At 57.4% G+C, this 13905-nt stretch overlaps 6 protein-coding genes across 6 annotated transcripts; 4 read left to right on the forward strand and 2 right to left on the reverse strand.

The window, feature by feature from the left end:
• Positions 1-3801: 3801 nt before the first annotated feature.
• CcaverHIS019_0310100 (uncharacterized protein) lies at positions 3802-4488 on the forward strand (the record flags this gene model as incomplete). The annotated part of the gene is made up of 1 exon (XM_060599519.1): positions 3802-4488. One exon carries the CDS (start codon positions 3802-3804, stop codon positions 4486-4488), a length of 687 nt encoding a protein of 228 aa, XP_060456205.1.
• Positions 4489-4887: 399 nt separating this feature from the next.
• On the forward strand, positions 4888-5259 carry CcaverHIS019_0310110 (uncharacterized protein; the record flags this gene model as incomplete). Its single annotated transcript, XM_060599520.1, has 1 exon — positions 4888-5259. One exon carries the CDS (start codon positions 4888-4890, stop codon positions 5257-5259), a length of 372 nt encoding a protein of 123 aa, XP_060456206.1.
• A 448-nt stretch (positions 5260-5707) lies between these two features.
• Positions 5708-6199, forward strand: CcaverHIS019_0310120 (uncharacterized protein; the record flags this gene model as incomplete). The annotated part of the gene is made up of 1 exon (XM_060599521.1): positions 5708-6199. One exon carries the CDS (start codon positions 5708-5710, stop codon positions 6197-6199), a length of 492 nt encoding a protein of 163 aa, XP_060456207.1.
• A 1113-nt stretch (positions 6200-7312) lies between these two features.
• CcaverHIS019_0310130 (uncharacterized protein) lies at positions 7313-9061 on the reverse strand (the record flags this gene model as incomplete). The annotated part of the gene is made up of 4 exons (XM_060599523.1): positions 7313-7760; positions 7792-8251; positions 8550-8611; positions 8643-9061. The coding sequence occupies 4 exons, from the start codon at positions 9059-9061 to the stop codon at positions 7313-7315; spliced, it is 1389 nt and encodes a 462-aa protein (XP_060456208.1).
• Positions 9062-9652: 591 nt separating this feature from the next.
• CcaverHIS019_0310140 (uncharacterized protein) lies at positions 9653-11197 on the reverse strand (the record flags this gene model as incomplete). The annotated part of the gene is made up of 7 exons (XM_060599524.1): positions 9653-9696; positions 9788-9944; positions 9976-10695; positions 10766-10844; positions 11013-11047; positions 11092-11118; positions 11150-11197. The coding sequence occupies 7 exons, from the start codon at positions 11195-11197 to the stop codon at positions 9653-9655; spliced, it is 1110 nt and encodes a 369-aa protein (XP_060456209.1).
• A 1059-nt stretch (positions 11198-12256) lies between these two features.
• CcaverHIS019_0310150 (uncharacterized protein) lies at positions 12257-13630 on the forward strand (the record flags this gene model as incomplete). Its single annotated transcript, XM_060599525.1, has 2 exons — positions 12257-12398; positions 12432-13630. 2 exons carry the CDS (start codon positions 12257-12259, stop codon positions 13628-13630), a joined length of 1341 nt encoding a protein of 446 aa, XP_060456210.1.
• Between the last annotated feature and the right edge of the window lie 275 nt (positions 13631-13905).

Below are 13905 nucleotides of genomic sequence, written 5' to 3' on the forward strand. Positions count from 1 at the left end.
ATACATGCTCAATGGGATTGAGGTCTGGAGAGTTGGGAGGGTGGAAAATTGTTGGAATTCCAAGCAGGAGCCGCTCTGCCTCACATTTCTCAGCCAAGTGGATCCTAGAGTTGCTTCCAATACCACAGGGTCACGCCCATACCCCCTCCAGCGTCGCCGCACCCGATCATAGCAGGGTTTGAGGACTGGGCGAGGAATTTGGGTGATGTAGAGGTCACTGTTGAATCCTCCCTTTTTGCTCTAAACTTGCCGCTTCGACACAACACTTGGTACCACCTATTCACTTGAATCTTCTCTGACTTTATCCTTTTGACCGTCCCCTATCTACTCTACGCTCCTCTTTCGTGCTGCTATTCTGGGGCACTCCCCATCAGCCACCTCCGCGATCAACTCGTTCACCACCTCTCGTCGCTCAATCTTCCCTCGGACTACCACTCTCCTTTATTCTCCACCTCTCCCTCCCTCCTTCTCTCTACTTTCCACTTCCACTTCTCTCTGCATCCAGCTCCGCCGCAATAGATAACCCCATCGCAACGGCTTCCCAGCACTCTTACATCGCAACGGCTTCACAGCACCCTTACAAGCCGCACAGACGCCTAAGGGACCGCAACCACATGATGTCCAAGCGGCGCGCACAGACTGCGCGATTGCCATAGAACGTTCCCCCGTCGACTCAATACAGATACTTGATCTCTAGAAGTACCACAATGTCATGTCCCAACGGCACCGCTTCGCTTGCCAGCATGACTGTGAAGATTGAGCTGCGCGCCTTGGGGAAGGTCACCATCACTTTGTCCGTTTCCCTATTCATCGCTGCGTTTTTGGGCTGCAGGCGATCAAGGACGAACTGGAGAGCCTGGAGGGTGCTGTTGTGGCAGCCAAGACAACCGCAGCCCTATTCCCGGATGCGGCCATTTTTCTCCGCCGAGTCGGCCGACGATCGTTTTCGACAGCGGTTACAGTTACAAGCTCAACTTGATGAGTAGGACCAGGACTGGGAAAGCAGAAAGGTCTGGTGGCTTGTATCTGTCTCAGTAAAATTAGGATTCATAGTTGGAGATGTATAGCGCTGCTCTAGTGCGGAAATCCAGGTGGCGGCGCGTGTCTGACCCATATGCCAGAGAATGACGCGCCTGATTTCTTCTCACGTGCTAACTACTTCAATTGCCTACTGAGACAGAGGCACAGAGCTTGCGACTCGAGGCGGTGAAAAGCCTGCACGCCTGCAGGCTGAAGCAAGCCTGATCCATGACCTTGAAAATTCCAAAACATTGGGAAAAATGCGGGCTTTCGGTAACTCGACCACGGGGGGAACGGCGCCATTGTAAAACAAGCATTCTCACAACTCTTCATCTCTTCACCAACTCCTCATCCCTTCACCAACTTGCCACCCCACCAAACACTTCACCTCAATCCCAATCTCCACCATGCAGTCATCCGGATCCTACCCACACTTTGACGGCGCTCTCCCATCAAACACGCGGGACTCACACCCGGCCGGATCCCTCCTCTACAACATGCAGAACCTCCCCTCGTCGGGAACCGACCACCTAACCATCATCCCCATCCCACCCTCCGCCCGCCTCGGCAACCCCCGCCAACCTATCCACACTCCCATCTATCTCCATGACCCCCTTCTCCCCATCCAGGCCCATTCCCACCCCTATGGCCCCAAGCTCCCCATGGCAAACCCCTGGCCAGAAAACTCCCAGCTGGCGACGCCACCCTACAGCAACTTCTCGACCGCCACCTCGAGCGTCTCCACCCCAGGGCAAGCCACGCCTGAAGAACAGTCACAGGAAGCTCTGAGGGAGCACTGGCGATGCTGGGTTCGTGCCCGCTCGACACTGAGCTGCGTCTTTGAGATGTTGCCCAGCGTCCCTCTCCGCAACCGCCCATTCATCACGAAGCTATACGGGGGATTGATGAGGACCCTGCGCCAGCTCGACCTCGGCGGGTGGGCCGAGGCCACTCAACCCGAGGGCTGCGTAACCCCGCCTGCCCACCCGCCAACATTGAAGGCAACAGTTGAGGCGGCTATTCAGCAAGTCAAGGCGCTCCAAGAGACCGCAGGAGCTGCCCGTATGGCCGCCAGGCCCAAGCTGGACAACTCCATCCAACAAGCGAATCCCGTGTCCATCGCCGGGCACGAGACGGGCCGATCGTTGCCGCAGGCTGGAACGCAGCCTGGCCCGAGCAATCCGAACGGAGCTATGCATCCCCAGAATGTCTTGCCCGTTCTACCGACAACCATCCACCCTCGGGTGCTCCGATGGGCGTCCCCAGTTGCAAGGCGAGTCCAACCCTCCCCGACTGTAATACTGGCGGCCAGGGAAGCAACCAGTGGCAGTGATAAAGCTTCGAGAAGGAAGGACAAAGCTGAACGGCGGAAGTGTAAAGCTGAACGGCAGAAGCGTAAAGCTGGACGAGAGAAGCGTAAAGCTGAATGAGAGAAGCGGTGCTCGATCTCGCCCTCCACTTAGAGGCCCCACGTAGAGGCCATTTAGCTCGATTGGCTCTTGACTTGGACGTGCCGGTCCGCCAGTAATTCGTCCGGGCCCAGCATCTGTATTCTAGGGAAACTTCGCTCTCCTTGTATTTGTAGCTGTACATCAATAAAATAATGTATTAATTTTTCATATCTCACTGCAATTGACATTTGCAAACGCCTTATCGTACCGTATTCCCATTGAGAACGGATCAATGCAGATGCACCGTGGAAAGTGGCGGTGGTGGCATGTACACTACATGTACCCTGACGGGTGGCGAAGAGTTGTTGTTGCCCAACCAGCCAATCACATCATGACCGACCTCAGCGACCATCTTGCCACTCACTATACATCCATTTCCCCCGCTCCCCCCCACAGTACAGACAGCTCTCAAGACCTTCAGTGTCTCACAAGATCAAGTGACCCCCCCCATTTTGGCGACCTACAGCCGCTCAGGACTGATATCATTCGCCAGAAGGAGAACGGTTGTCTCAGCCTCACCGCTTGCCCTTTTGACCGCTAAGCCCGCTAAGCCCGACGACAGATGCCGCCAAGGCGCGCACCTTCGGGAGTGACATATATAGCTGCTTACCCTCGTGCAGGGTGTCGTCACCGTATGAGATGGCCTGTTGTGTCACTTCACAGTAAACAAAAGATACTTGTTGTCCATACTTTCTACTGCTCTATTAGAGGATAGGGTTGCCGTGGTGCCTGCACCAGGCTCCATCCGATAACTGTAGGAATGAGAAAACTGTAGGAATGAGAAAACTGTAGGAATGAAAAACCGTAGGAATTAGATGCATAAACTACAATAGAGGACCGGTCCAGCACGGGAGCTTGCTCAAGTCGTCACACTTTGTGCTGCTACAATAAACAGTACCTCATCTGCTTCCTGGGGCGGCCACCTAGCCACTATCAGTCGATCAAACACTGTCCTAATGCATGAGTCGGCTGGCGATTTTAATCCACTAAAGATCCGACATAGGCGCCTGCCTGCCTGCCTGTCAACCCACCTTCCTCCGCTGTGTTTCAACTCGACCTCACCCTCGCCCTCACCCTTGTCCTCGCGCTTTCCCACCTCGAACTATACACACCCTCGCGTGCGTTCTCACAATCTACGTGAGACTCGATTCGCCACAACAGATCTGGGGCTGCACAAGCGGGGTGGCAGCCTACTCTTCGCATATCCTCTGGCACAGATAAATAGATTAATCCAACCCCAACGATTTCTCACTTCTCTACCTCATCAACTTCATCTGCAACACGCATCACAGCCTTACCTCATTTCAACATCGCAAACCTTAATTTTCAAATGAACTCGGGCCAGCAGCACGCCATGTCGATCACCCCTCCGTCGACGGCTCCACCCTCCCTCAACAGCTTCTACGACCCACCTCCTACCCGTGACGGGGACTCCTCCAGCGGCGGGTCCATGGACGCTCTCCCAGCCATGCCTGCTATGGCTGTGTTCCCTGCCATGCCCAACATGCCCAACATGCCCAACATGCCCAACATGCCTGTTATGCCCAACATGCCCGCCATGCCCAACATGCCTCCCATGCCTTTCCCCTCGCTCCCGCTTCCCGCACCAACCTGGAGCGCCCCTTCCCAGAACTACCTGGACGCCAACCTGGTCGCCACAACCCAAGCCACTTCCTCCGCCGTCGAGGCGCTTCACAACGCCCAGCAGCAGGCTTCCAAGACCCTCGCCTCGCTTCCCACTAGCGAGGCCGAGAAGCTGGTCAGGCGCAGTGGATGGGCGGACGCGCAGGGCACCGCGGCCGCCAAGGCGGCTTTCAACTCCACTCTCACGGCCCAGGCTGTGTACGGGTACAGAAGCGTGGCCAAGCAGGCGCGCATTACAAAGGCCGCGTTCAAGGCTTGGTCGGACATGTATGAGAAGGACCTCGACAAGGTAGCGCTTAGCGCCGACGCCATGGCGCGCTGCGAGATGGACACTTGGGTTGCCTCGATGGGGGCCCAGATCCCGTACGAGTAGATAGAGAGATATATCTGCGCTACTGAATGAACAATCCACATGAAATTATGCAACAGTGATGAGAAGGAGCGGTGAGCCGATAATGGCCGTAGTGAACGGACTAACCTGTGGTTTCATCACTCAGAAACACAGCTTCGTCACGTTAGCTTAGAGCGTGAGGTTCTGCACAATTACAAATTTACACAAACCTCTCGCACCCGGGCTGAGGTTCAGTGAAGTGAATGGCGGTCGAAAGTAGTAGAGACAATTTTGGGATAACAATGCGAAACCTTGGTCGAGAAGCTGGCCATCTCCCGACCTCTCCCTCTTCACCTTGCACTCCAGCTTCCAAGCGCACCCAATACACTGCTTCCATCGGGGTACTGTACAATACCTCGTGTCCCAGTTGACTGGATTATAATGCTCGCCGCTGCCCGTATGCGTTCTCTCCGTTCCAAGACCATCTCCATCCTTTTTGACGAACTGTACAACCTCGACGACAGCACTGGCACGGGCCGTCAGCCACACCCACACGCCCGCCTTCTCCTGCTGGTCCGGTCCGCCCACAGGCTGTCCGAATCTTCCGAGGGCACGTACTTTGTCGTCGAAGAGTTCACCGAGGCTGCGATCAACGTCTTGCTCGAGGTCGGCGACACGCTCCGCAACGCTGTTATTTCCGAAGACATTGAACCGGCCCTCATTTTTGATGGCCTGGCCGAACACGCCGATGACATCGTCGTGTCCCTCCGGGGGACTCCGGGAAATTGCCTCAGCCGCCTCGCCCCAATGTAATTTCTTGCCAGTAGATTGGGTATTTTGTGCTGAATGATTCATATGAAAACGCAGGCCCTTGCAGAATGAGGATAGGATAATTTGTGGATGCGAGTGTGGCATACTTCTACAGTACACCTCGCACCTTTCGGATTAATACTGTGACAGCTTTGGATGTGTTAACGCCCACCCTTTGGCGTGCACATGGTGCGAGAGATGGAGGATACAAGTCAACTCAGAAACTATCCTCATTTTCAAAGTCTCAACTCTTATCTCTACCTCTCATCTCTTCTCCAACTTGCCCAACAAACAGTAAGTACCCCCTCTCAATCCAAGTAAACCCTCTCAATCCAAGTACCCATTCTCAATCCAAGTAACCCCTCTCAATCCAAGTACCCCCTCTCAATCTAAGAAACCCCTCTCAATCCAAGTACCCCCTCTCAATCTAAGAAACCCCTCTCAATCTCAGATGCCTCCCTCCCGCCACCGCCTTAGTGTTGAGGCGCGCGCCGCCCGCTCAGCGCGACAGGAAGACCGGGTCCAGCGTCGCCGCACCCCGCCCAACTTGGCGCGACACTTCCAGGCCTTTCGGGACGCCACGAACCGGCTCGACGACCTGCTCCTAATCGTTGAGCGGCTGCTGCACATCATGGAGCTACACGGCCTGGCTCACCCGTACGAAACCCTGTGGGAATACTACGAGGACGCGACGCACCTCGCCGAGCGCGCGCGCTGTCTCGGCTTTGCACGGCATACTTGGAACAAGGCCGCAGTCGAGGGATACATCCAGTTGGTGGGTGTCGTGGGACAGGCACAGGCGTTCGAGAACCGTAGTTGGGCATGGCATGGGACGAGCGCGGCCGAGATTTGGGCATGTATTGCCGACGCGGCGATAGTTGTCATTCAGACGATTCGGCGGGCCGCAACCGCCGCAGTGAGGGCGAGGGAGATTGCTAGCTAGGGTTGTATGGTCACTCACTGAATGTATAAATATCACTCGGTTAGCTGCCCAGCCTAACGAACGTTGGCCGCCTCAAATATCTTGACGCTCCGCTACGCCAGCGACGTGTAGCAGTTGACATGATCCCTCGCACCAGCAAGCGGCTATACCTCCGTACCTCCCGCATTTCCTCCATCAGCAGCCTCCAACCCGTATTATTCACCCTGAACCTACTGCCCTGCGAGCTGGGAGTAGCTGTCTCCGCGCCCGCCTAGCAGCCGGCGCCACTTGCGAGTCACTTCCGGTGTCCAAGTCTGTTCACCCTCTGTTCACGTTTTCGTTCCGGCCACGCAGCTGTGTAGCTCGATTAATAGCCATTTTGGTTTGTTGTCATTATCCCATGATTCCCGGTTCAGACATGAATGAGTACAGTATTGGGCCACTAATTTCCACACAAGACTAGTGTGAGCACTGCGGCTTGTCAGTCGCCTCCATGTCACCGCCACATCGCACCACTCGCACCACTCGCACAGATCGACCAACATCCCGACATACTACCCAGCCTCTATAGCAGATGCCTCAATGCTGCAAACGATGTCGACCGCTGCTCAATGCTGCAAACGATGTCGACCGCTGCTCAATGTTGCATAGATGTCGGCGGCTGGAGGGCCAGCGTGTCCCCTCAGAAGTGATGCAAGGAGGATGGCCACCAGGTGTCAATGCGTGCTCTCATGCCACTGTGCCAAGGGCGAACGTTTCAGCAAAGCGTTTGGATCGTTTGACGTGATGACATCGGGCCAGATGGAGATGGAGGACGAGGACAAAGAATGTAGCCGCGCTTTTGATCAATTCGTCAGAACGGGTTAACTCCGCCTTCTGACGACCTCAACCCCCCCGGCCTTCGCCAACCATCCCCAAGTCAACGCATTGGCCGCCAGCCTCACGCTCCCGACGGGCCGTTACTGCCACAGACTCGCCGGAGCGAGTATTACGCCTTGAAGCACGGCCGCGGCCACGTCAAGTGGTACTGCAAGCCCGCTTCAGCCCTTGACCAGCGGCTCACCTCCAAAGCCTGACGCCGGATGCCGACGCCATCGAGCCAGGGGCCAACAAACCAATGCAATATGTGTACAACTACCACCCCACGCTCTCCAGCGCTGCAGTCACCAGCTGCGGGCCGTCTTCCACCTCGTTCTTCCCATCCCATTCTCCCTTACTATCCGCCTCGCCCGTGAGCGGGCGCGGTCGCGGGCTCAGCGCCGCGCGCTTCAGGCGCACGCTGAGCCGGCGCTCCGGGGGAACAGGCGTCGGCGAGAGCAGCGGAGTTGCCTTGGGCGTCTCCTTGTCGATAGGCTTGTTCTCCCCGCTCGCGACACGGCGCAGGCTCCGCACACTCCGCGTAGGGCTCTGCGAAGCGTTGCTCGCGATGCTCTTCACCGGGCTCCGTTCACGGCTTGGTGCAGACCCCACGGATCCAGGCGACTTGGCCGACGAGCGAGACGTGCGCCGCTCCAGTGGCGGTGGCGTGTACGGTTTGGTGGGGAGGAAGCCGAACGTTGATGCCATGTTACGCATGTTGGGTCTGCCGTCAGCACTGCCACGGGCGAACTCACATTTCAACCTTGGCCTCATCACCTGTCGCACTACCCGTGCTGCGTACGCGTTCCATCGGCCGCGCTGCCTCATCTGGAACGTTGCCGCCTGCCGCTGCGCCAACAGTGCGCAGCAGCTGACCCCAAAACCGCTTGCCCTCCTGGATCGTCTCATCTGCGTCGGCAGTGATCGCGTTCCATAAACCACCGAGCGCCTGGCCAGTGTTCGGACCTATTGGGCTGTCTTCTGTCGGCTCGTCATCGGGAACGGTCGGCAACGAGGAGGCTGTACTGCTCGTGCTCACGCTGTTGGGGTGGGTGCGAACGAGGGACGGGAGTGATGTTGACGGTGTGGAGGTATGCGATGCGGTGTCTCTTCTCCGCGGTGTAGGAATGCTTGTAGGGATGACGGCGTCAGCGCGCGCTATGGCCGTCCAGCGGGCGCGCAGCGACGCGAGTGCTTCCTCCTGTATCGCGAGTTCTGGTGTCAGTAGGTATCTCAATAGTTCGTAACCCGCACAGCGACCGGCCCATCGTCACTCTGACAACGATTTGCTTCGTATCGCTTCCTGTTTCTGCTGCGCGGCTGCGAATGTGGCCGGCGGCCGATCACAGCGACATCTTCCTTCACGCCCTCCACATTCCACCTTCCTTTGCAAGCTCACGGCCCGAACCAGCTGTCCACGCCGACAAGCCGCTCCGTCGCCAACGCAGACCCTCCGTGCTCCATTTCCACGCTCCCATGCCTCTACTTCCATTCCCTTGATCCGTAGGCTCACCTTGCTTGAGCTCGTTCACGCGCCGTTCGCGCATAGCGATCATGCGCAGCAGGTCCGAGTGCCTGCCGTCAGTCCAGCCTTCAGACAACATACTTCTCGCCAAGCGTAAGCGTATCTGTACTCTGCCGCCCCTCTTCTTCCTTCTCTTCCTTCTCCAAGCTAGACCTCTCCGCTCTCCGCATCGAAATGCTGCCCTGCACAGAGTGTCCAGCAGTCCGGACACTAGGCGAATATGAGATCGAGCTCTGCCGCCCACTATGCCGTGGTCTCGGTGACGGTGACGCAGCAATCGGAGGGCGGGGGGAAGGCGAGGCCGCAATGGGGGTACGCAGGCTATCGACGCTCGTCCGCCCCTCCTCATCTCGCGAGGCGCGCACCGGCGAACCCGAACCAACTTCCCGCGCGGCGACGAGGGAGAGGCGTTTCAATCGACCATCGGGATTTGGGGAGGGAGTAGTGGAGAATTGCTGGCTCAGGCGCCGGGCGAGGGGCGCTGGCAGCTCGTCGGTCATAGTGATGTAGTGTGGTGAAGTGTAGGATGTGGATGAGATGGTAGTTTAGGTCCGTGATCGAGCCCTGGCTCGCTTGACCACGCGGCACGCGGCACGCGACGCGTCATATTACAATATTTCATTAGGCTTCTTCATTACAACCCTTTGCTAATCTCAAATACTGACGGATCATCGCGGGTCCAGCTTTCGGTGCAGTACTGAGTACTGATGGTTGATGCAAGATGCATGGTGGTTATGGAATGCCGGAGACGGATCTAGATGGAGTACAGTAGTTCCATACTTGGGTGGCGTTGCGAAGCCACTCTTGCTGAGAGACGCCCTTGTCCATGCCGCGTCCAAGTTGTGAACAACGCGGCTCACAGACCTCCACTCCACCCAACCCACACCCACCTTGTCAGCGAGCCACCCTGCAGACAACACAATGGTTGACAACATCACCCACACAGACACACTGCACAGGGCCAAATCACACGTCTCACGAGTGCGGCAGCTCTGGATGGCTGTCTGTAAGCATAGTCACCTCCTGGGCTTCGACGCCGTCATCCCCCAAAAACGCCGCAAGATACAAGTGCATCGATCGCTACAGGCCGCTCAGAGTCGCGCGCGGCGTGGTGGGAGGTAGTCCACACCGACGTCTAGATTGTTAATATCACCCGCTATCCACTGACCTCCACCGCCCGGAACACCCCTCGCTTCCCTCCTCTCCCCTTCACTAAACGAGCTCACCGTCACGGCCCAGGCGCCCGTAGCTCTCGGTGGGCTTGGGCTTGTTGTCGAGGATCTTCTCAATCTCCGCAACGACCTCGGGCTTCTCGAGCAGTGTCTTGTACACGTCGAGTGCCTTGACGTTCTCCTCGAGCTGCTCAGGCTTGGTGGCGCCAAGCTGGTGTCAGTCTGTTCCCATCTCTACTCACAATACACGTCGAGACGTTGGGGTTGAGGAGGGTCCACGCAAGTGCCATGTTGGTCATGCTCGCGCCGATGCTCTCAGCGACCTTTGTGAGGGCCTTGACCTTTGCGATCTTAGCCTTGCCCGCGTCGGTCTGCAGCTCCTTGACCGTGTTGGTGAAGAAGGCCGAGTTGGTAGCGAAGCGCGAGCCCTCGGGAATGCCGTCGTTGTATTTGCCTGTGAGGATGCCCGAGTCGAGGGGCGACCAGATGGTCGATCCGTGGCCGCGCTTGAACACGTCCTTGTACTCGACCTCGAAGCGCTCACGGTGCAGCATCGAGTAGTGAGGCTGCTCACACACAGGCCCGACCATGTTCAGGCGCGCAGCAATCTCCTTGGCCTGGATGATCTGTGCGGCCGTCCACTCAGACGTGCCCCAGTAGAAAGCCTTGTTGTTGTCGATGAGCCAGTTGAAAGCGCGCACCGTCTCCTCCATCGGGGTGGTGATGTCCGGGCGGTGGGCGAAGATGACGTCAACATAGTCGAGCTGCAGACGCTCAAGACTGCTCAGGGTGCCCTCGATAATGTGCTTGCGGCTCAGACCGCGCGTGTTCTGCTTCTCCTGGCGCGAGGTACCAAAGAATACCTTGGTGGTGACAATGATGTCGCGGCGGTCCCAGTTGAGCTCCTTGATCACGCGGCCCATCTCAAGCTCGCTCTGGCCGTCCGAGTAGATTTCCGCGTTCTGCCATCAGTCAAAGCCGGAGGGATGTCAGGATAACCGGACAGACGGTCATGTCCGATCCCCAACTCACGTCGAACATGTTGATGCCGAGATCAAAGGCCTTCTGCATGAGGTCCTTGACGACATCGCCCTTCTGCGTTCCGCCGACGCTAGAGTTAGTGGGAGGGGAGGAGGAGGGGAGAGTGGAGGGAAGGAGTGGGGAGAGTGGAGGGAAAGGCGGGAATGTGCCATGGGGTAGGAGTAGTGCCCGAGGGCGCCCTGTTAAGCTTCACAGAGGACAAGCAAGACGTGTGCCGGGGACGCGTTCCGCAACTTACGTGAGCCATCCGCCGTACGAGAACACGGGAACGCGCTGAGGTTAGTGTTACTGCCCAAGGTGCAGTCAGTGACACATACGAGGCCAGTGTCTCCGAGGTTCCGGTACTGCATAAGCGACACTCGCGGGATTGCTCACGATCATGTTCTTCGGCTCGAAGGGGACAGTCTCCTTGATGTGGGCCATGTTGTGTATTTGTCTCGTTTTTGTGTAATGGGGAATAAGACGTTGAGAGCGTGAGATTGCCGCTAAATAGGTTCTCGGGATGAGGCCGGTCATTAGGATTCTTTTCCCAGACGTGAGGCGGTCACAGGTGCTGATGAAGCAGCCAGGTAGCGATTAGGTGGGCATGACGTCAGGGTGCAGTTCGGAGCCGACTGGATGTTCTGCTTCTTCTGGCACCATCCCTCATGTTGACGTGGTCAAAGGTCGAGTCAGATGAAGGGAGAGATAAGGAAGAGTTTTGGGGACAAGGTACAAGGTGGATGGAACGAGCAAAATGGTAGCTTGGTAGAAGGCAACTTGCCTGCGCAGTGTGTGTCCGCGTTCGGCGTCCTCGCGTGGGCGTGGGGTTTTGGGTTGTTGATGCGAACACACATTGCGCAATATCTCGTCCACCAGTGACCAGTGTGCGGTGAACCGGGCCGAGGATGAGGATATCAGTTTCATGCGTGCGATGATGGGTGCGATGGGGTGAGCGAGTCGGGCCGACATCGCGATTGCTGTTCTGGAGTGGAGGTCTGAGTGGAGGGCGGTGGAGGTGGATGTGGAGGAGGTGGAGGTGGAGGATTGGCTGGCTGTTGATTTCGGCTCCACAGTCGTACCGATTCCAACTCGGAATGCAAGTTATCCCAAGAATCTACTCCCGCTTGATCGGCCAAAGAGCCGGAGTGACGTCTTGAATCTCAACATCTGGTTCCTGATAGTCTCATTTCGGCGACACTTCCGGGTGAATGTGCTAAATACAATCTTGCCACTTTGCTCCACAGAACTCAATCCAGTCCGTCTCCAATGTTTCGCCGTACCGCCGTAGACCCGCGGCTCCTTTAAGCCCAAAGCTACAAACATGTATTCAATTCAATGGCCGCAACTTTGTCCATCTGAGTCTTCCTCTGTCTGACTCTGACTCGACTCTGACTCTCTTTGTCACTGTCACTCTCGCTAAAAACTCTCACTCCCACTCTCACTCTCACTCTCACTCTATCTCTATCTCTCTATCTCTCCCACCACTCTCCCGCCCCAACAATGCCTATCTGGGACAACGACACCCGCTATCCCGCCCCCGAAGCCTTCGAGCTCCCCCCCTTCATCCACGGCGTACCCACCCAGGCGCAGCTGGACGCCCAACCCCGTCTCTTCACCTTTGGCGAGCTCAAGGAAATCATCCGTGCGTCTCAACTGGAGGAAAAGCTAATAGTAGAAAAGGGCGAGCTGGAGCACCTGTCCCGGAACAAGCAAATCCAGGCAAAGTATGAGGGGTGGATGAAGAAGCAGAAGGACGTGTGGGGCTCGTCTGAAAACTATCTCATCAACGCCCGCCTGCCATGGGGCGAAGCAAACCGGAACCGACTCGGAGCAGAGGTAGCTCCAGAACCGACATATGACCAGCGAACCGTCATGTCCCATCCCGAAATCGACCTCGTACCCTCGACCCGGCCGCGCGGAGACGGGGTCACTCCAAAGCATAGGCGGTTAATTTCCTCCGAAGCTGGGGCGGGAGCTGCTGCTGTCGCGCAGCACGCTCTTGGCATTGCGCCGGGATTCGGCGGCCTTAGTCCTTGTACGACGGCTTCGGCGACCGGGGGATGTTCACATATGGCCACCGCGCCTATTTCCCGTGCATCTCCGGCTGCAAGTGGCGCCACAAGTGGAGCGAGCACCCCAAGTTCAGTGGCGTACGTCAGCCTCGACAGTGTGCTGCCCAAGGTCAACAGGCGACTTGAGAGGGCTCGGCGGCGCGAACAGGCCCTGGCGAGCGACGATAGCGCGTCCTCTGAAGAGCCCGAGGAAGAAGACGAGCCCGACATTTTCCTCAAGTACGATCCGAATTCTGGATTGGACGGGACAAAGTATGCTCTCCTCCCCAACGACTGGCCGTACTGCGTGCCCTATGGGGTACGGCACTACTGTCTGTGGTCGCGCGTTCCGATCGCCCATCCCGTGCTGGTGGACTACGACCGTGGGGCGTGGGAGAAGATTGAGGCTGAGGGGTTGGGCGGGTTCACAGGTGTCACTCCGGCTTTTCCGGCCTCGCCACCTGCCCGGAACCAGCTGCCGACCCCCAGCCCCAGTCCGGACGAGGAGGAGCCTGTCGGTCGCGCTGGGCCAACCGAGGCTGGAGAGGGGGGATGGTACGCCGTCGACGTTGGATATGGCGGTCCCGAGATCCGCCGCTGGGCCGGCATCGAGTACGAGGCAAAGGGCGGACACGAGGTCTCCAACATGGTTCGGGGGCTGTTCGACCCGCGCGGATGGGAGACGATATGGTTCGTCAACCCGCCCCGCCTTCAGAGCGTACCCGGCTACGCGCATTTCCACATCTTTGCGCGCCGCAAGACGCCGCCCGAGATCGATATTGGTGAGAAGGTGTGGGACGACAAGGGGGCCAAGCTTGCCTGAGGCCTAGCTTGCCTGAGGCCTGAGGACGACTGATTAAACCTAGATTCATAAATGTTGAAATATCTGAATGCATGTGTGCTGTACAACTAGTCTCATTGGAGTCTTACACAGGCCACCGCTCCTCCCTTCGCAAATCCAGACTTGTTCTGGCCCCGGGTGAAGCCAACAAGGCGCTGGGCCATGTAATCGCAATCTCTCCCGCAGTACGGGTGCCTGTGTGGAAAGCGAGGTGGTTTTAATTGTCCAGTCCTGATCAGCAACTGGCGGAAACAGTC

The sequence above is a fragment of the Cutaneotrichosporon cavernicola genome, assembly GCF_030864355.1.
Source record: "Cutaneotrichosporon cavernicola HIS019 DNA, chromosome: 3".
In the NCBI taxonomy this organism is placed as follows: domain Eukaryota; kingdom Fungi; phylum Basidiomycota; class Tremellomycetes; order Trichosporonales; family Trichosporonaceae; genus Cutaneotrichosporon; species Cutaneotrichosporon cavernicola.